Source organism: Dipodomys spectabilis, unplaced genomic scaffold (assembly GCF_019054845.1).
Source record: "Dipodomys spectabilis isolate Male_0828 unplaced genomic scaffold, ASM1905484v1 ptg000051l, whole genome shotgun sequence".
In the NCBI taxonomy this organism is placed as follows: Eukaryota; Metazoa; Chordata; class Mammalia; order Rodentia; family Heteromyidae; genus Dipodomys; species Dipodomys spectabilis.
This window is the reverse complement of record NW_024870728.1, coordinates 1,396,272-1,415,582: the sequence shown is the minus strand read 5'-3', so window position 1 is coordinate 1,415,582 and position 19,311 is coordinate 1,396,272. Positions and strand designations below refer to the sequence as shown.

The following is a 19,311-nucleotide window of genomic DNA, read 5'->3' as shown; positions in this document are numbered from 1 at the left end:
TCCCCTCTCCCCACCCCTTCCCATTCCACAGTCTGCAGACAGGAAGGGACAGACACGAGATCTAGCCAGACGGTGAGGATGGAGGGGCCTGTGCTGACACTGGGACTGCTGGCCTCCCTGGTTGTGTGTGGTAAGGGTGGCTATCACCTCCTCCCTGGGCACCCTCTGCGCCCATCAGGCCCCTTCCCAGGACCAGGTCCTATTCCCCATCCCCCTTGTCTGACCTCCAGGGCCCTCATCCCAGGGAGGAGTAACTTCCCCTGGCTCGGTCCGCACCGCAGGCCCCAGCACAGATTACCAGCTGGGTCCCACCCCTCGTTCTCTCAGGCAGCTGGGCACTGAACGAGGAGGAGCGTCTGATCCGGTACCTGTTCAAGGAGAAGGGCTACAACAAGGAGCTGCGGCCCGTGGCCCGCAAGGAGGACAGCGTGGACATCTCACTGGCGCTCACCCTCTCCAACCTCATCTCCCTGGTGAGCTTCCGCCTCCCGCCTGGCCTCCCCAGGGGTGCCCACGCCCCATGCCCTGCGGGACCAGCCCTCAGCACCAGGTCTGGGCTGTCACCCTTCAGTGACCCCATGCTCCCCCACCCCACCCCCAGGGGTGGTGCTCAGGGCAGGGACTTGGCTGGCCCATGTCCACAGGGCTCCTGGCACCGGCGGCGGTGGCAGGGTTAGGTGCCCAGTGAATGCATGTGGATGCAAGGTGGGTGTGGCCTTTTGAGGGACAGCCCTCTTGTCTGATTACAGAAAGAAGTGGAGGAGACCCTCACCACCAACGTGTGGATAGAGCACGTAAGAACTTCCTGCCCAGGGCCTGGCGCCCTGTAATCCAGAACCCCAGCTCGCCTTGGACATGGTCCCACTCGGAGGGCCTGACCCCTCATCCTTACAGAAGCCCCAGCTGCCCTTCCATCCACCAAGCCTCTGCTCGCTCTGCCGACACCTGCCCGCCCGCTGGCATGATGGTGACTCTATTCTAGTTTTCATTAGGAGTCACAGTAGAAAGGCATGGACACAGACCTTACCACACAGCTGTCCGCGATGGACACACGTCCCCATGCTTTCAAGGCTGGCTCCTAGAGCCGGCTGGGGCTCCCCTGGGGAAATGGGGACAGGAGGGTGGCCCAGGCCACTGCCCACATGTCTTTGGGCCTTCCAGGGCTGGACAGACAGCCGGCTCCAGTGGGACGTCAATGAATTTGGGAACATCAGCGTCCTGCGCCTGCCGCCCGACATGGTGTGGCTCCCAGATATCGTGCTGGAGAACAAGTTGAGTGGAGTCCTCCCCCCACGCTCCTCCCCACGCGCTCCAGGCCTTCTCCGCACGCCCGGCCAGCCCCAGGCGCCCTCCTGCCCTTCCTCTGCTGCCCCCCCAACCCTGCCGTGGCGGCCAGTGCTCCCAATGACCCTGTCCCTGTCCCCCAGCAATGACGGCTCCTTCCAGATCTCCTACTGGTGCAACGTGCTGGTCTATGACTCGGGCTACGTATACTGGCTGCCACCTGCCATCTTCAGCTCCTCCTGCCCCATCTCGGTCACCTACTTCCCCTTCGACTGGCAGAACTGCTCCCTCAAGTTCAGGTGTACCTCCTTCTCTGGCCCCCTCCATCCTTTAGATGGGTTCTCCTTGTTTTACGGGTCCTTCCCCCGCAGTGGCCCCGGCCCAGGACTGAGGATCACCTACTGCCCATTGCCCTCTGCAGCTCGCTCAAGTACACGGCCAAGGAGATCACTCTGAGCCTGAAGCAGGAGCTGGAGGACAATCGTGCGTACCCCGTGGAGTGGATCATCATTGACCCTGAGGGCTTCACAGGTATCTGTCTAGTGGGGGATGGGTAGGCACAGGGACTCAGCCACACCAGCCATGGATGCCTGCTGACCCCCCCGCCCCTCCCCCCCAGAGCTACAGTGCAGCCACAGACACATAGATATTCAGAGAAACACACACGGACAACACAAAAAGACCTCCAAAGGCAGAGCTGGCAGGAAGCCAGGGCCAGCACTACTACCACCCCCCCGCCCCACCCAGCCCCCACCACATCCAGCCCTAAAACCCTCAAACGCCACCCAGAAGTCTGAGGATGGGCTGGGTAACACAGGTAACTGGTTGGTCTGTTCTGTTGGATCCTCTGTGTCTATACTCAGAGCTATAAGGCCTGCTGCTCACCCTGTCCATCAGAGGAGACCCCCTTTCCCCCAGTCCAGCTGGTTTCAAGGTGGGGATGTTATGGGGGACACAGAACTCTCACCAGCTCATAATCTTTCAGAGTCATGTCCTAGGCTTCAGTTTGTTTTGTTTTGTTTTTGTTTTTCGTGCTTTGTTTTTTGGCCCTACTGGAGTTTTAAACTCATGCTTACTAGATAAGCACTGTACCACTGAGCCACACTTTCAGCCTGTCTCTCCCTGGTTATTTCTGAGGTAGGGTCTCATTTCCTGCCCTAGCCATGGGCCTGGACCATGATCTGCCTATTTTGGCCTTCCTGTGATCGCTGGGAGGAGATATGTGCATCGTGCCCACCTTTGTCCATTGGGACAAAGCCAAGTATGGAGTTTTCTTCCCAGGGCTGACCTGGAACTGTGTGTCACACTCCCATCCTCTCAAGTAGCCTGGAACAGCAGGCATGTGCCACTGTCCCCAACTCTGGGTTGAGAAGGGAGTCTCACTAAGTTTTCTGTCTGGGGTGGCCTCAAATCATGATCCTTCTGTTCTCAGCCTCCTAAGATGCTAGAATCCCAGGTGAGAGCCACTGATGTCTGGCTTGAGCTTCATTTTTAAACTAGAAAACAAATTTAAAGACTGAGAGAGTTTTGTTTTAATCTGCACATGACCTAGTTTGAGGTCAGGATATCTTATTTGTTTGTTTGGGGTTTTTTTTGACTGTATTTTTTGCCTTTTCTGGATTGAACCCAGGATATGCCACTTGCTAGGCAAGAGCTTTGCCACTGAGCCACATCCCAGCCCCAGGACATCTTTTGAGCCAAAACACTCTCCTTATTGGAACCCTACGTGGGCCACTCACAGACTGAGCCCCTCCCTGCCAGCCGGATGCCCCCTCCGAACCTCACATCCTCCCGGGCCTCCTGCTGGGCCCCTGGCCCAGTTCCACCTCAGCTCCTCATCCTGCCCCAGTCCCCTTGTGCCCCCAGGCCGGGGCAGATCCTAAGCTGTCCCTGTGCCATCCGCAGAGAACGGGGAGTGGGAGATAGTGCACCGGCCAGCCAGGGTCAACGTGGACCCCAGCGCCCCGCTGGACAGCACCAGCCACCAGGACGTCACCTTCTACCTCATCATCCGCCGCAAGCCTCTCTTCTACATCATCAACATCCTGGTCCCCTGCGTGCTCATCTCCTTCATGATCAACCTGGTCTTCTACCTCCCTGGCGACTGTGAGCTCCACTGCTTCCGCCCGCCATGCTCACCTTGGCAGGGGCTACGGGCTTGGCACCTAGGGGCGCCCAGGGATGACCCAGCCGGTGGATACGGCATCTCTCCAGGAAGCTGGCAGGAGGGGCACAGAAACCAGTCTGAATAGTTATTGAAAACAGGCCCCAGTGGGTCCCGGGGACAAAGACTACCTAGTCCCTGCCCATGTTGGGGACTGGGGTAAAACCAGAATATGTCCACGAAGGAGGCTGGGGCAGAACAGGTGGGACTGGTGTGTAGGAGTTCGTGTGGAAGGACAGGTCACCTGGGCTGTCGGTTTATGGGAAGGGCTGTTTGGTGGGGTACTGTCCTGGCCCTAGGAAGAGACTGAGGTGCTTTTGGGGCAGGAGCCACACATACAGAGCTGTGCTTCAGAAGAGCTATGGGGGCAGTGATTACCCAAGTCCAGGAAGAGTGTCTGTTAATGCACATTCCCCTAACATGAAACAGTTGAGAGCACAGGCACAGAGAGGTTGTGCTACTTGTCTAGATCACCCAGCCAGTAAGTGACAGCCAGGATTTGATATACCCAGGTCCTCCCTCCCTGCAGCCTATGATACCACAGCGTTTATCAGGACACGGTGTGGCCCCTAGAGGGCTCTTGTGTGCTCGAGGTCTGAGGCTACAGCTAGATCTGACTCCCCAGGCGGCGAGAAGACCTCGGTGGCCATCTCAGTGCTCCTGGCCCAGTCCGTCTTCCTGCTGCTCATCTCCAAGCGGCTGCCGGCCACATCCATGGCCATCCCGCTGATTGGCAAGTGAGTGTAGCCAGCCCCGCCCACTCACCCACCCAGGTTCCGCTGATTGGCAAGTGAGCGTAGCCCCGCCCACTTCAGGTCTTCACCCAGACCCTGCTGATTGGCAAAGGCGCATGGCCCCGCCCCACTTCAGGCCCCGCCCCTCCCGTCCCTGGGCACCAGGCTGAGCTTGTGCCCACAGGTTTCTGCTCTTCGGCATGGTGCTGGTCACCATGGTTGTGGTGATCTGTGTCATCGTGCTCAACGTCCACTTCCGAACGCCCAGCACCCATGTGCTGTCCGATGCGGTCAAGAAGGTGAGCAACAGCCAAAAGCTGCGGGGAAATGGAAGGGGTAAGGGGCTGGTGATGCATGCTCAGCCGTGCAGAAGCTCGGAGCACCTAGGGCAGGAGAGAGGCCAGGCCCGAAGAACACACGCCCGGAGTTCAAGGACAGACACACAGCCTGTTTGCTGGAAATTGGGAAGGCAAGAGGGGTGGGGGCCGAGGGAGGGACGTTGCTACCTTACTCTGCATAGATGCCACTGTAAGATTCATCCAGTATTCCGTGTCAAACACAAGGAAGGAAGGTTTTGCCTAGGGTTTTGTCAAATAAGAAGACGGAAGCGTCTAGCATGAGTGAGGTCTTGGCTTCCATTCTCTGCACTGCAAAAGCTATATATATTTTTTTAAGTGAGTACCAGACACCAGTGGCTCAGTAATCCTAACTACTCAGGAGGTTGAGATTTGAGGATTGTGGTTCAAAGCCAGCCATGGCTTAAAAGCCTCTGACACTCTATCTCCAATTAACCAGCAAAAAGCTAGAAGTAGAGATGTGGCTCAAATGATAGAGTACCAGCCTTGAGGGAAAAAGCCAAGTGAGAGCATTAGGCCCTAGTACACACAAAAAAGAGAGAGCCAGGTGCCACCTGTAATCCTAGCTACTCCAGATTCTAAGAGGGAGGAAAGTCTGTGACACTCTGATCTCTACTTAACCACCCAAAGGCCAGAAATGGAGCTGTGGCTCAACTGGTAGAATTCTAGCCTTGAGCAAAAGCATTGTGCTTTTGGGAACAAAAAAAAAAAAAAAAAAAAGGAAAGAAGAGGATGGAGAGGAGGAAGAGGAAGATGAAAGAAAGAGAGAAAAAGAAAAAAAAAGTGAGGACAAAGTATACAGGTACAGGTGTGAACCATCTGTACCCAACTAGGCCTTTAACCCTTGACGCTTCAGCCTCAGCCTTCCAAGTGCTGGGATTATAGGCATACACCACCACACCTGGCTTACTTTTTGGTTTTCACTATCTATGTTCAGTGACTAGCTTCTGCTCTGGGCTGTGAGTAGTGAGGGCTATCTGGAGCGTCCATCAGCAGGGGGCTGGAGACGGTGCACAGATAGATCAGTGGGAAGGAAGGAGCAGTGTGTGACAGCCAAGGACAGAGTCAGGCGCATTCGGAGGTGCCAAGGCCACCCCCACATTCGTAAAATCGCCTTTCTCATGTCCCCTTGGCTGCCAAAGCTCTTCGTGGAGACCCTGCCGAAGCTCCTGCACATGTCCCGCCCAGCAGACGAAAGCCCCGGCCCCAGGGCCTTGATCCGGAGGAGCAGCTCCCTGGGCTACATCTCTAAAGCTGAGGAGTACTTCTCCCTCAAGTCCCGCAGTGACCTAATGTTCGAGAAGCAGTCCGAACGGCATGGGCTAGCCCGGCGTCTCACCACCGCACGTGGGTCTCTGGTAGCCTTGGGGCAAGGCCCATCCAGGGGAGGGGGAGCGGGGAGCATCATCTCTTGTGGCCCATGTCCATAGGTCGGCCTCCAGCAAGTTCTGAGCAGGCCCAGCAGGAACTCTTCAATGAGCTGAAGCCGGCCGTAGATGGAGCAAACTTCATCGTCAACCACATGCGGGATCAGAACAATTACAATGAGGTGAGTGGCCACAGGTGTGCACCGGGGTTCAGGGAGCCACTGGGTCCCCTCACATACACAGACCAACTTAGATGAGGGAATTCACAGTGGGTGCAGATTCCCAGGTGCACCATTTCCCAGGGATGGAGAGACTCGTGCACAGAAGGCCACAGCAGCATGGGGGGCGGGGCTCTTACACACTCAGGGGCCCTACCCTGCCAGGCCACCAGTTAAGCCTCCCTCCTTTCTCCTAGCTGCCAATCATTCCTAACCCCGCCCAAACCCAACATTGATACTCCAAAGCCAGACGTTTAAAGTGTAGCTGTAATGGTTATCTTGAAATAATTCTCCTTTGACCCCCCCAAAAAAGGATTTTTTTTTTTTTGTCAGTCGTGGGGCTTGAACTCTGGGCCTGGGCGCTATCCCTCAGCTCTTCAGCTCAAGGCTAGCACCCTATCACTTGAGCCACAGCACCACTTCTGGCTTTTTTCTGCTAATGTGGTGCTGAGGAATCGAACCCAGGGCCTCATGCTTGCGAGGCAAGCACTCTACCACTGAGCCACCTTCCCAGCCCCCAAAAGGGCATTTTTTTTTCCCCACGTCACACAAGGATTCAGGACTTGTTGTCTGGGTATCTCAGGGCTAAGAGAGAAGAGAGGGGGACCACCACTGTCCGCAGTCCCCGAAACCCCTCACTAAGGAGGGAAGGCAGCCACGGCCCTGCCTCCTCAGGCCTGGCACAGTAACCAGCCCTGCTTGGGGCCCCAGGACAATGTCCCAGCCCTCTTGCCTGCAGCCAGCCCACGGTGGCCCCATGAGACACAGGAGGCCAGGCCTCTGACTCTATTACTGGCCTAGGCTTGAGGTTGTGGGTCTGCAATCTGAGGGTCCCCTTACCCCGTGTCTGCCCCCCCACCCCCCAGGAGAAGGATAGCTGGAACCAGGTGGCCCGCACGATGGACCGCCTCTGCCTGTTTGTGGTGACGCCCGTCATGGCGGTGGGGACGGCCTGGATCTTCCTGCAGGGAGTCTACAACCAGCCCCCGCCCCAGCCTTTCCCCGGGGATCCCTTCTCCTACGACGAGAGAGACAGGCGCTTCATCTAGGACGGGCCGGGACACCAGAGTGGGAGGGAGGTCAGCTCTGGGCCCTGAGCCTGTGCCCAGCTGCTCCTACAGGGGCAAGGCAGACACCCCCTTCCTCAAGCTGGAACCCTAGAATCCTGAGATGGACTGAGTGTGGACATGGGCAGAAGGAGCCCCCTGAAATTTGGGGGGATACAGGGGGCTTGCTCTCAGGCCAGGGATGGGGACAGGGAGCTTCTTCTTCTCTTGCCTCCGCTTGCAGGCAGGAATCTGAGCTACCTGACTGGGGGGGGTGGCTGGGGGGGAAGGGAGGGAGGCTCAGGCACTGTGTGGGAGCAGCAGGCTCAGTGTCATTTCCAGCCTTTTCTGCCTGGGCCTATCTGGATCATCCCTCTGGGAAGCTGGTGGTTGGAGGGGGTGTGGCAGGCTTAACATCCTCCAAGATACCCCCCCCCCACCCCTACCCCGCCTGGCTGCGGTCACACACACAATCCCAGAGGACTACTCGGCACCGAAAAAGGTCCCCACCCCACGTATTCCTCCTCCTTCCCAAAGGAGGGGTGCGGTAGGACATTTGGCACCTGTGTATTCCGAGGTATTGTTGGTAGGAAATTCACATTTCACTGGGCACCTGTGTTTTCAGTTACTGTCTCTGGCAACCCTACTCCAATTGAAGCCCACCCTGGGTTCCATCCCAGGGGCCCGAGCGGGAGGCGGCAGGAGCTGGGAGATGTGGTTTCCACCGCCTCCGTTCGCAGCCTGGGGTGGCATGGCATTTCAAAGACGCAGCTTCGGGTGCGGCTGGCACTCGGGAGAGCCAGCTGAGCTGCTGAGGCCCAGGGAGAAGCCACACGCCAGGCCTCCTGTCCGCAGCCGCACGGGTGACTTGGAAGCAAGTCCTCTCTCTCCCACTGGGGTCTCCCGATAAGACGTCGGCCCCAGGGAAGTCTTAGAGTCCAGACTGCCCGGCACTGCCCTGCTCACTAGCTCCTGCATTCTGGACCCCCAGAAACTGTGAGAGAATAAATGTCTGTTGTTTCGCTGAGTTTGGGAGGTGTGTTTCCTCAGTGTGACCTTGGGTGAGCTGCCTCCCTTGGCTCTTGGCTCTTGATCTGCACGAGGCGTGGATGATACTCTGGCTCACCTGGTGCAGTAACATTGAATTTGCAAGTCGCAGGAAAGGTGCTCATCTGTATCCTGTAAATTTAAGGAATGATTAATTAGCCATTCCTCATTGGTGAGCCTGGGCTATGCGAGATGGGTCTCTAGCTGTGTCAGTGGCTCACGCCTGTAATCCTAGCTACTTGAACTGCTGAGATAGGAGGATCTTGGTTGGAAGGAAAGTCTGAGACTCTTATCTGCAGTAAACCACCCAAAAGCTGGAAGTAGAGCTGTGATGCAAGTGGTAGAGCACCAGTCTTGAGCGATAGAGCACTCAGGCTCTGAGTTCAGGCCAGTAGCAACACACACACACACACAAATGAGTCCCTGAGGCCCCCAGAGGGGGTTCATGTCCAGGTCTCTTGCACCCAAACGTGGCAAGGTGGAGAGAGGATGGGAACAGGGTACACTGGCCCAATTATTCACCTCTTCATTGTAGACTCAGTGTCTTCACAGTTCAACCCATTTCCCCTGGAGGGCAACCTTTTGGCTCTGATGGATAAGCAGGTGAGGTTTGTGGGTTTTTGTAAATCTTTTTAATTTTTTTAAAGAATGTTATTGTCAAGGTGATGCACAGAAGGGTACAGTTACATAAGTAAGGTAGTGAGTACATGTCTTGTCTAACTTGTTACCCCCTCCCTCCCTCATTTTTTTCTCTTTCCTTCCCTTCCCCCTCCTTCCCTTCTCCCCCCCCCCCAAAACAGGTGAGGTTTGTGTGTGTGTGTGTGTGTGTGTGTGTGTGTCGGTCGTGGGGCTTGAACTCTGGGCCTGGACGCTGTCCCTCAGCTCTTCAGCTCAAGGCGAGTGCTCTACCGCTGGAGCCACAGCACCACTTCCGGTTTTCTAGTGGTTAATTGGAGATAAGAGTCTCATAGACTTTCCTGCCCAGGCTGTCTTTGAACCAAGATCCTCAGATCTCAGCCTCCTGAGTAGGATTACAGGCGTGAGCCACCGGTGCCCGGCTTCAGGTGAGGTTTTTAATCTTAGGTGAGGTTTTAATCTCACGGGGAAAAAGAACAACCATTTTAATTTAAAGATCATCCTAAGGCCGGGCGCCAGTGGCTCACGCCTGTAATCCTAGCTACTCAGGAGGCTGAGATCTGAGGATCGTGGTTCAAAGCCAGCCCGGGCAGGAAAGTTCTTGAGACTCTTATCTCCAATAAACTGCTAGAAAACCGGAAGTGGTGCTGTGGCTCAAGTGGTAGAGCACTGGCCTTGAGCTGAAGAGCTGAGGGACAGCGCCCAAACCCAGAGTTCAAGCCCCACGACCGACCAAAAAAAAAAAAAGATCATCCTAAGTTGTTCTACTTCCTTGTATGAAGTGCCCAAAACTTCAGGATGCAAGTCTTCAGTGCTCCCCTGGGAACAGGGAAACCTGCAGAGCTAGGAGCTCAGAACATCTCTGGATTCATCCTGCCATGCCCGCAGAGACCAGAGGGGTCAGGCAGCTGAGACCTTCTGCCACGCTCGTTGCTGCTGCCTGCCACACGGTGGTGCTGTTGGCAGTGGGTTGTGAACCAGCCTCCAGGGATGACTGGTGTATCAAGACCAACACAGGTGGCTTCAGGTCTTCCCAAAATGTCACACCCAGCCACAGGTGGCCTCCACTTTCTCCATTCCAACAGGCCTGCCCACCCTCTCACGGAGCAGGGAATCCAATAGGAAAACAGTGCTGGAAGGACAGAAAACCACAGCTTAAGCAAACAATCCTGTCTTTTTTTCACATAGAAAGACTCCAAGAAGCAGTGATGGTTTCACTGGCTTGTTCCTTCAACAAAGCCATCAGGGACCCAGCTCTTGGTTTCCTGTCCAGCACACTGGCCTCATTTCTCACGCTTGCTGCCATGAGCTGGGAACTGGCTACCACTGCTCCACAGATGACATCTGTGTTCTGGCAGAAAAGGGCTCTCAGCCTCTCCTCAGGAAGCTAACATCTTCCATGAAGCCTTGAGGCATCCCATTGCTCAACACATCACATAGCTACCTCCATCTGCAAGGGAGCCTGGGAAGTAAATATAGTCAGCCCCCTGTGTTGGTGACACACATCAAAAACATTTGGGAGCTGGGCCCTGATGGTTCATGCCTATAATGCTAGCTAATCAGGAGGCTGAGATCTGAAGACCACAGTTCCAAGTTAACCTGAGCAGGAAACTGAGACTCTTATCTCCAATTAACTAGGGAAGAGATAGACATGGAGCTGTGGCTCAAGTGGTAGGGTGCCAGCCTTGAGCAAAAGAGCACAGGGACAGTGCCCTGGCCCTGAGTTCAAGCCCAAGACCTGGCACACACACAATATCTATAAATAAATATATATATGTATATATATGGGGAAAATGTGCCTGTACAGACATGTTTGGACTGTTATCCTCTAAACAATATACTATAACAACTACTTGCATAGCATTTATACTTTATTAGGGATTATAAACCATCTAGAGGGGCTGGGAAGGTGGCTCAGTGGTAGAGTGCTTGCCTTGCATGCCTGAGGCCCTTGGTTCGATTCCTCAGCACCACATAAGCAAAAAGAAAAAAGCCGGAAGTGGCACTGTGGCTCAAGTGGTAGGGCACTTGCCTTGAGCTGAAGAGCTGAGGGACAGTGCTCAGGCCCAGAGTTCAGGCCCCACGACCAGACCCAAAAAAAATAATAAATAAAAATAAACCATCTAGAGATATCTCAATTTTGCAGTTGAACCACAGACACAGCATGCAAATACTACACCATTCTATACAAGGAGACCGGATAGATTCTGGTATCTGGGGAGGTCCTAGAAACACTGTCCCTGCTGATACTGAGAGATGACTCTACTTGGCTTTTCCAGCCTCCATAACAGGAGGTAACAAAGGAGACCTCCCAGCCTGGAGCGGAGAGGGCCAAGAACGGAAATCTCCCCAGAAGGAGATGGCACAATTCACATCACTAGAGAAAGCAGGTTCCATGCCCTGCCCTTCCTCCCAGCCACTGCGGGGAAGGAGTGGCCAAGGCTCACCTCCTCTGCTCACCATAAAGGCCATCACTAGTCTTGAGCGCAGGTGGGCTTCGATGGGAATAAAGAGCTGGATTCGTTTCTCTGGGATTTGGTGGAAGACTGCATCTGGGGATACTGGTGGGTTGCATGGAGAGGTCAGGCATCCCCAGTGGGGAGCTGCTGGTTTTGGAAACTCCAGGGAAAGAGGATCTCTTGGGTGGCTTGGAGGGGCATGGGGGCCATTAGAGGAAACAGTGCTGCCTAATATAGGACTGACAAGGGCGGCAGACAAACCATCCACAGGGTAACTCTGGAAGAAAGGTTGACATTAGAAATGACTGGAGAGGACAGGTGTCACTACTCCCTCCCCACCCCCCCAGATGGCTTGCATTGTGCATGCCTCTACTCTCGGAGTCATGGAAAGACAGGACCTGAGGCCGTTCAGGGGCTGGGTTCCAAGCCTGACTTCCACAGACCCCAGTCATGAGGCACGGGGGCATTGTGTTGTCTTTCAATAATCAAACGGTTCTTACTGCCTTGTCCCCAATACCCTGCCACTTGATGGGCTCTTGAGTTGTTCTTGTTCATGTGCTGACACACTCTGACCTGTCCACTTGGGATGGATGGATAGAAAGACAGACAGACAGACAGAAGGCAGGTAGCCAGAGCACAGACATGCCAGCAGCAGAACCTGGCTTCCAAGTCTCAGCTTCTCACTTGGCTCATCACTAAGTGCAAGGCAGACAATCTACCTTCTCCAGCCTTTGCCTACCCTCTGGCCCTCTCATGTGCCTCTAGGAGATACGGTCTTGACGTTGCATGGGCACGCACATGCGCACACACGCATTCCAGTCCTGGGTCTTGAACTCAGGGCCTTGTGCTCTCTCACCTGGCTTTTTGCTCAAAGCTGGTGCTCTTCTACTTAAGCTGGCTTCTTTGCGGGCTAGTTGGAGATAAGAGTCTCACAGACTTTTCTGCCTGGGCTAGGTTTGAACTTTGATCCTCAGATATCAGCCTCCTGAGTAGCTAGGATTATAGGTGTGAACCACCAGTGCCTGGCTCCATGGTCTTGATTCTTATCCACCTGCTCCCGCGGGCCATGCATGGGTTCCATGAGCAGCTTGGGTATATCCTTGGTCTTGGGCTGTGTCTGCTACATGCTGGGGTCTCCATCATGGCCCCGTTGAGGAGCCCTTAGGACATACCACACACGACCACCCGCTCTATACCTAACCAGACCCCAACTGCCAGAATGAACAGGCCGAAGGAGCCAAATCAGCCACAGCCCCAGTCTCCTTGTTCCCACCTTCTCTCCCTCACCCATCTGTCCCTGGCTATATGCTGAGTCCCCAAGACCGGGAGCGGCTGGGGGCTGGGCCGTCTCTGTTGGGACCAGGGTGCCGAGGGGGCCCCTCTTCCCCTGGCTGCCCAGGTAATCTGAGCCCCACATTGTGCACATCTTGGGACAGCTGACATTGCTGTGGTCAGACAGCTGGTGGGGCTCAGGCAGGCCAGGGCAGGAGGGTAGGCTGTCACATGATACCCCAGCCCATCTCTGCGCTGGACCTGGGGAACAGTCACTGGAGAGAGCCGAGGCACCATGCATGGAATCCAGAGGCCTCAGCTGCTCCTGCCGCTGCTGGCTGTGTTCTTGGGTATGACCTGGGGGAGTAGAGTCCGAGGCCTCAGGGGATGGAGGTTCTGGAAGGCTGATGGGCCTCCCCTAGCCCTGGTACCCAAAGCCTCTACGCAGCCGGGCTCTCTTATTGCCTGCAGGGGTCCAGGGCCGAAATCAGGAGGAACGCCTGCTCGCTGACCTGATGCGCAACTACGATCCTCTCCTGAGGCCGGCGGAGCGAGACTCCGACGTGGTCAATGTCAGCCTGAAGCTAACCCTCACCAACCTCATCTCCCTGGTGAGCCACAGGGGGGGAGGGGAAGGAAGACCCTGTCCAGCACTCCGGGTGGAGAAGAACCCCAAGGGAGGAGGGTGTGAGGCGAGGCTCAAGAGCCTGGGGCCCTCTTGTGTTCCTTCTTGGCCAGTGGGGATAGGGTTGGAAAGGCCTGGAAGCTTAGTCCTCTCTCCTGTACCCCCAGAATGAGCGAGAGGAGGCGCTCACCACCAACGTCTGGATTGAGATGGTAAGACGCCTCCCTGTCAGCCTCCTCTGCCTGTCATCAGGGGCGCTAGCTCCCCTTGTGAAAGTCGTCTGGCCAGTCCTGTCTTTGGGCCACCTGGCTGGCCTCCCACGCTGGTACCGAAACCCGGCCTATTTCCCGGCCCTCACCCCTGCAGCAGTGGTGTGACTATCGCCTCCGCTGGGACCCTGGGGAATACGGAGGCCTGTGGGTGCTGCGGGTGCCATCCACCATGGTGTGGCGCCCAGATATCGTGCTGGAGAACAAGTGAGGAGCGGGTGTGGACAGTGCGGGTGGAGGGGTGAGATGCCAGGGTCAGGACCAGCAGAACAAGGAGACCCTGGGCAAAGACAGAGGCGCGGAGGGTGCTGAGCAGGGACTTTGGGGCTGAGCTGGGGCCCCAGGGTAGGTTCTGACTCTTCGCCTGGCTCTGTACCACGGGCTGGGCCCTCTAGTTTGGCTCCGCCCCCTGGGCTGGGTCATCTGGCAAGGCCACACCCCTCCCTCTGTCCTGGCTTTGCCCCCTGAGCCAGGCCATGGGTTGGGGCCACTCCTTTCCCTCTAAACAGCTTCCCTGGGTGCTATCTGGAACTGAAAGCTTAACAGTATTAGACAAGATTGATGCCACAAAGGATCATCCATGAAGACGAGCAAAACTAGGAGGTGGAGCCCCAGGGAGCCTGTCCACTGCTGGAGGCAGTGGTAGCTCCAGGTGGATCCACCAGGGGGTGGTAGCAGACCGGAGGGTTGGTGTCCCCAGGCTCCCATTCCTGCAGGCAGAGGACTGCTCTGCGGCTGTGAGGTCTCAGTCTGGCCTCTGCACACAGTGTGGACGGCGTCTTCGAAGTGGCCCTCTACTGCAACCTGCTCGTGTCTCCTGATGGCTGTATCTACTGGCTGCCACCTGCCATCTTCCGCTCGTCCTGCTCCGTCTCCGTCACCTACTTCCCCTTCGACTGGCAGAACTGCTCCCTCGTTTTCCAGTGAGGCCGTTGGTGGAGGGGAGGGGCGAAGCAGCACCTGGGTGGAGGTGGGAGATGAGTTTTCTGAGTCACCTGGAGGCTAGGGACCTGGCTCCATCTGAGGCTCAAGAGGTCCTCTCGAGGCAGGCATGTGTTTTCTACCTTGTGGTCTTCATCAGTGGGAGGGCTAGAGTGGCCCTGGGCTCTCTGGACAGGCGATGGCATCAACTGATAGCCTCCTAGCCCTTCCCTCCCCTCCCCTTCCCCTCCTCTCCCCACTTCTTTCCTTCCCTTCTCCCACCAAAGCTTTATGCAAGCCCCAGAAGTTCAGGGCTGCATTTGTTAAAGCCAAATGCTCACCACTGCCCTCCAATGAGTATGTCTGTGACCTCATGAGTGGCTCTCCCTTGCGGCACTTTATCCTTATTTCCTCCGGGCCCTCAGGTCCCAGACCTACAGTACCAGTGAGATTAACCTGCAGCTGAGCCAGGAAGATGGGCAGACCATCGAGTGGATTTTCATTGATCCCGAGGCCTTCACAGGTAGTAGCTCCCTGGCTCCCAGAGGCTCCCTGGAAGCCCCACAGCATTCCCACTAGGTGTCGCTCTGGAGGCAAGGCCCAACAAGGGCCGCATCCCTCCCGTGTAGCTCTAAATGAAAACTCTAGCTTTAAGTTTTCCAAAATGATTCGATGAAGAGCCAGGTGGTGCACTGCTGTCATCCCAGCGCTCAGGTGGCCAACGGGGGGAGGATAGGGAGTTTAAAGCCAGCCTGGGCTATCCAGACAGCTTTTCTCAAAGAATACAAAGGGAGATCCAATGGAATCCCCACTTCTCCCGTGATGATGACTGATCACGAAAGGAGGAGAATTAACATCCAATCTAGGTCCCTCTCCTGCTGCCCCCTGTGGCACCCATCATCTGCCCCCTGCCCGCAGGCCTGCCCACACTCATCCCTTGTGCCCCCACCCCCACAGAAAACGGGGAGTGGGCCATCCAGCACCGGCCAGCCAAGATGCTGCTGGACACAGAGGCTCCAGCTGAAGAGGCAGGCCACCAGAAGGTGGTGTTCTACCTTCTCATCCAGCGCAAGCCCCTCTTCTACGTCATCAACATCATTGCCCCCTGTGTGCTCATCTCTTCTGTCGCCATCCTCATCTACTTCCTTCCTGCCAAGGGTACCTGGGTTCCTGGGAGGCCAGGGTGGGCCCTGCCCCGGGGGGGGGGGGGGGAGGGATGGGGCACTGCGATCCAGAACTGGGACAGTGGGCCTCTCTCTCATGGGTTGGGCAGTTGCTCTGAGCGACGCCAGGGGTGGGAAGACCCACTCTGAGAGACTCTTGGTCATGGGCAGCCGGTGGCCAGAAGTGTACAGTGGCCATCAACGTGCTCCTGGCCCAGACTGTCTTCCTCTTTCTCGTGGCCAAGAAGGTGCCCGAGACCTCCCAGGCCGTGCCGCTCATCAGCAAGTAAGGCTGGGTCTCCCACCTGCCTTCTCCTTTCCCAGCCTCCAGAACTACCCTGCCACAGAGCTTCCTCCCCAGGTCCCTGCTCTGTTCCCCCACCACAACCCCCTTCCATGCCTCCACCTCCCTAGCTCTCCATCAACTGATCCAAAGGGTGGGTGGCATCCGGTGACATGTGCATCTGGGGTACCAGCTTCTTATCCCTGCCCACCAATAGATACCTGACCTTCCTGATGGTGGTGACCATCCTGATCGTTGTGAACGCCGTGGTCGTGCTCAACGTGTCCTTGAGGTCCCCACACACGCACTCCATGGCCCGAGGCGTTCGCAAGGCAAGTCACCAGATTCCAGGGCTAGGAAGGTGGCTTAGTGGTAGAGTGCTTGCCTCGCATGCATGAGGCCCTGGGTTCAATTCCTCAGCACCACATAAGCTGAAAAAGTTAGAAGTGGCGCTGTGGTTCAAGTGGTAGAATGTTCGCCTTGAGCTGAAGAGCTGAGGGACAGTGCCCAGGCCCAGAGTTCAGACCCCACGACCAAAAATAAAAAAGTAGATTCCTAGGTCCACTTCAGGTCACTGGATGGAAACAAGAATCTGTGCCAGTGGTTCATGACTGTAATCCTAGCTATTCAGGAGGCTGAGATCTGATGATCACAGTTCAAAGCCAGTTCAGACAGGAAAGTCCATGAGACTCATCTCCAGTGAACTACCAAAAAAGCTGGAAGTGGAGCTGTGGCTCACTCAGGTTGTAGAGTGCTCAGCCTTCTTGAGCAAAAAAGCTACGACACACACACACACACACACCTGTGTTTGTAAACAAGGGCCTTTGGGACACCATGCTCCTTTCACAGGGTAGAAAAGCCAAGCTGTCCTGGGGCAGCTGCTACCTTGAACATGCAGCCTCGCCTGGCTGTGTAAGGCTTTCATGCCTTTTATGCCCATCTCTAGCTTCAAACTCTAGCTGCCCAGACTCAGCCAACTGGAGCCTGCCCTCCACAGGTGTTTCTGCGGCTCCTGCCGCAGCTGCTGCGCATGCATGTCCGCCCACTGGCCCCAGCGGCTGTCCAGGACATCCGGCCCCAGCTCCAGAACGGCTTCTCCTCAGGCTGGGCCATGCCAACGGGGGAGGAGGGGGGCCTCTGCCTGCCCCGCAGCGAGCTCCTCTTCCGGCAGCGGCGACGTGATGGGCTGGTGCGAGCTGCTCTGGAGAAGCTGGGTGAGGCATGGGCTGCCACGGGGGGGGGGGGGGGGGGGGGGGGGGGCGTTTATAAACACAGGCACACGCCGGGGAGCTGGAACGGCGCAGGAGCTCGGGGAAAGGGTCCAGATTTGGGAGAAAGGGGCCAGGAACTCTAAGGAGAGGCCGCTTGCTCTTCCTGATCTTCATCTTACTTCCACACCTTGCCCCATCAGAAAAAGGCCCAGAGACCGGGCAGAGTCAGTTCTGTGGCAGCCTGAAACAAGCTGCCCCCGCCATCCAGGCCTGTGTGGATGCCTGCAACCTCATGGCCCGTGCCCAACACCAGCAGAATCACTTTGACAGTGTAGGTTGGCATGGTCTGGAAGGAGTATCTTGGGGTAGGGTGAGTGGGGTGTCCAGCAAAGGGAATGAGAAGGGACAAGGAAATTGGGGACAAGGATCATGGAAGAAGATAGGCTGGGGCTTGGGGAAAACAGTTCAAGGAAAGAGAATGGAGGCTTGCTGGAAACTAGAGCATGGAAGACGGTGTCAGGCAGCCTGAGGGCCCTGCCGGTCATCCCCTCCGCTCCTTCCCCTGTGCCCTCCCATGTGCAGGGAAACGAGGAGTGGTTCCTTGTGGGCCGTGTGCTGGACCGGGTCTGCTTTCTGGCTATGCTCTCACTCTTCATCTGTGGGACAGCTGGCATCTTCCTCATGGCCCACTACAACAGGGTGCCAGCCTTGCCATTCCCTGGAGACCCCCGCCCCTACCTGCCCTCACCAAACTGAACCAGTTAATTGCTGCTGGACACAGCAGAGGTATATTTGTGCTGTTTTACACATCGTGTTCTTCAGCTGCTGAGGCTCCAATGGGCTGTTTGGGAGGTACCCATATGGCCTGAGAAGATCTGGGGAAATAAAATATGGAGCTGGAGTCTTGGAGTGGTTGGGGCTGGGCTGTGATCAGGGAATGGGGTAGGGTCACCATCCGTGTGGCATTGGCTGGCTCATCTTTGCACTTACCACACTTCCACATAGCACAGCCCTCACTTCAGCCAAGCATTCTTGACCTCCAAGTCATTTGAAAGCCCTAAGGAGTATGGTTTATACAATGCTCCTAACTGGGCACGGTCCTGTCCCTCCAGGCCTGGAAACATCTTCCCTTTTATGAGTCCCTCTGGGAAAGAGGGCAGTCAAGAGAGCTTTGAAAGAGCTCTCTTCATTGAAGGGAGACTAAGATCTGAGGACTGCGTTTCAAAAGTCCGCAGGAAAGTCCTTGAGACCCTTAATCTCCAATTAACCAGTAAAAAAAGGCTGAAAATAGAGCTGAGCATCAAGTGGTAGAGCACTATCCCTGAGTGAAAAAGCTAAGGGACAGTGCCTGGGCCCTGAGTTCAAGCTTCAGTACTCAGACAGACAGACAGAGAGACAGACATACACACACACACACACACACACACACACACACACACACACAAACCCACACAAGCATACAACAACAAAAAAGAGTAGGAGAGGTTTGGGGTATGGATCAATGGTCCTTTACATGCATGTGAGGGCCTAGGCAACATCCCCAGCATTGTAAGTGTGTGTGTGTGTGTGTGTGTGTGTGTGTGTGTGTGGCAGTAGCACACACCATCTGGCCTCTTACGGTGTTTTGAGTGTCATAAGCACTAGTATTCAGCTGCAGTGGTGCTTTTCCATTCATGTGCATTTTTTTTTTGCCATTGATACCAAAAGATTTTCTGAGTTTAATTGTCTTTTTCCATTATTGCAAGGTCTCATAGCAGCAAGGGTGGACAGGCATGAGTCATTATTCTCCCTTGTTTCATGGGAGCAAAGTGAGTCCAGAGTAAGAGGAATACTCTAGAAAAGAACACTGGTGGTTCACAAAGTAAGGAGTCCAGAATTTCTGACTTGACTCAATCTCAGACACTCTAGAAAAGTTCTATGGGCCTGAAAAAGCAGACTCTTACCTCTACCTTCTTTTCTCAAAAACCAGGACATTTCCTAGGTGAGAACTATGGCTCCTCCACCTTGAGTGACCAGGGAAGAACCATGCCAGTCACTTACCTCCTTGAGCCTGTTTCCTCATTTGAAAATAATCATTTTCTATTCATCTTGATCTTTGATCACAGCAGAATCAAAGGCAGAAATTCAAAGTGCCACCTACGGCATGGGGAACCCACGCCCACAAACACAGGGTTGGCTTTGGGTCCCATCACCAGCAGGTTCATTTTATTTACTCCAGTCACAGAGGAAGTCAGGGTCCTCGAGGTCGGGGTTCGG

General features: G+C 55.6%; 2 protein-coding genes across 4 annotated transcripts; both read left to right on the top strand.

The window, feature by feature from the left end:
- Positions 1–78: 78 nt before the first annotated feature.
- On the top strand, positions 79–7,172 carry Chrnd (cholinergic receptor nicotinic delta subunit). 3 transcript variants are annotated; one of them, XM_042679239.1, is made up of 12 exons: positions 79–130; positions 328–473; positions 750–794; positions 1,162–1,271; positions 1,428–1,583; positions 1,706–1,815; positions 3,190–3,390; positions 4,074–4,185; positions 4,367–4,481; positions 5,681–5,885; positions 5,969–6,087; positions 6,990–7,172. In XM_042679239.1, the coding sequence occupies exons 1-12, from the start codon at positions 79–81 to the stop codon at positions 7,170–7,172; spliced, it is 1,554 nt and encodes a 517-aa protein (XP_042535173.1). The 3 variants fall into 3 exon arrangements, with proteins under 3 accessions (XP_042535173.1, XP_042535172.1, XP_042535174.1); XM_042679238.1 differs by having other exon boundaries at positions 79–139; XM_042679240.1 differs by lacking the exon at positions 750–794.
- A 5,706-nt stretch (positions 7,173–12,878) lies between these two features.
- Positions 12,879–18,080, top strand: Chrng (cholinergic receptor nicotinic gamma subunit). The gene is made up of 12 exons (XM_042679178.1): positions 12,879–12,933; positions 13,055–13,194; positions 13,376–13,420; positions 13,575–13,684; positions 14,245–14,400; positions 14,824–14,921; positions 15,356–15,556; positions 15,733–15,847; positions 16,062–16,176; positions 16,842–17,058; positions 17,256–17,386; positions 17,638–18,080. The coding sequence occupies exons 1-12, from the start codon at positions 12,879–12,881 to the stop codon at positions 17,809–17,811; spliced, it is 1,557 nt and encodes a 518-aa protein (XP_042535112.1). The 3' UTR covers positions 17,812–18,080.
- Positions 18,081–19,311: the final 1,231 nt, after the last annotated feature.

What these genes read in the sequence shown, in the direction of transcription:
- Chrnd (XM_042679238.1), top strand. Translation starts at nt 79, where the DNA reads ATGGAGGGGCCTGTGCTGACACTGGGACTGCTGGCCTCCCTGGTTGTG. An exon ending in TCTCCAACCTCATCTCCCTG is followed by an intron (nt 474 to 749) that starts GTGAGCTTCCGC and finishes GTCTGATTACAG; the next exon opens with AAAGAAGTGGAGGAGACCCT. An exon ending in GATATCGTGCTGGAGAACAA is followed by an intron (nt 1,272 to 1,427) that starts GTTGAGTGGAGT and finishes CCTGTCCCCCAG; the next exon opens with CAATGACGGCTCCTTCCAGA.
- Chrng (XM_042679178.1), top strand. Translation starts at nt 12,879, where the DNA reads ATGCATGGAATCCAGAGGCCTCAGCTGCTCCTGCCGCTGCTGGCTGTG. An exon ending in AACTGCTCCCTCGTTTTCCA is followed by an intron (nt 14,401 to 14,823) that starts GTGAGGCCGTTG and finishes CCGGGCCCTCAG; the next exon opens with GTCCCAGACCTACAGTACCA. An exon ending in AGCAGAATCACTTTGACAGT is followed by an intron (nt 17,387 to 17,637) that starts GTAGGTTGGCAT and finishes TCCCATGTGCAG; the next exon opens with GGAAACGAGGAGTGGTTCCT.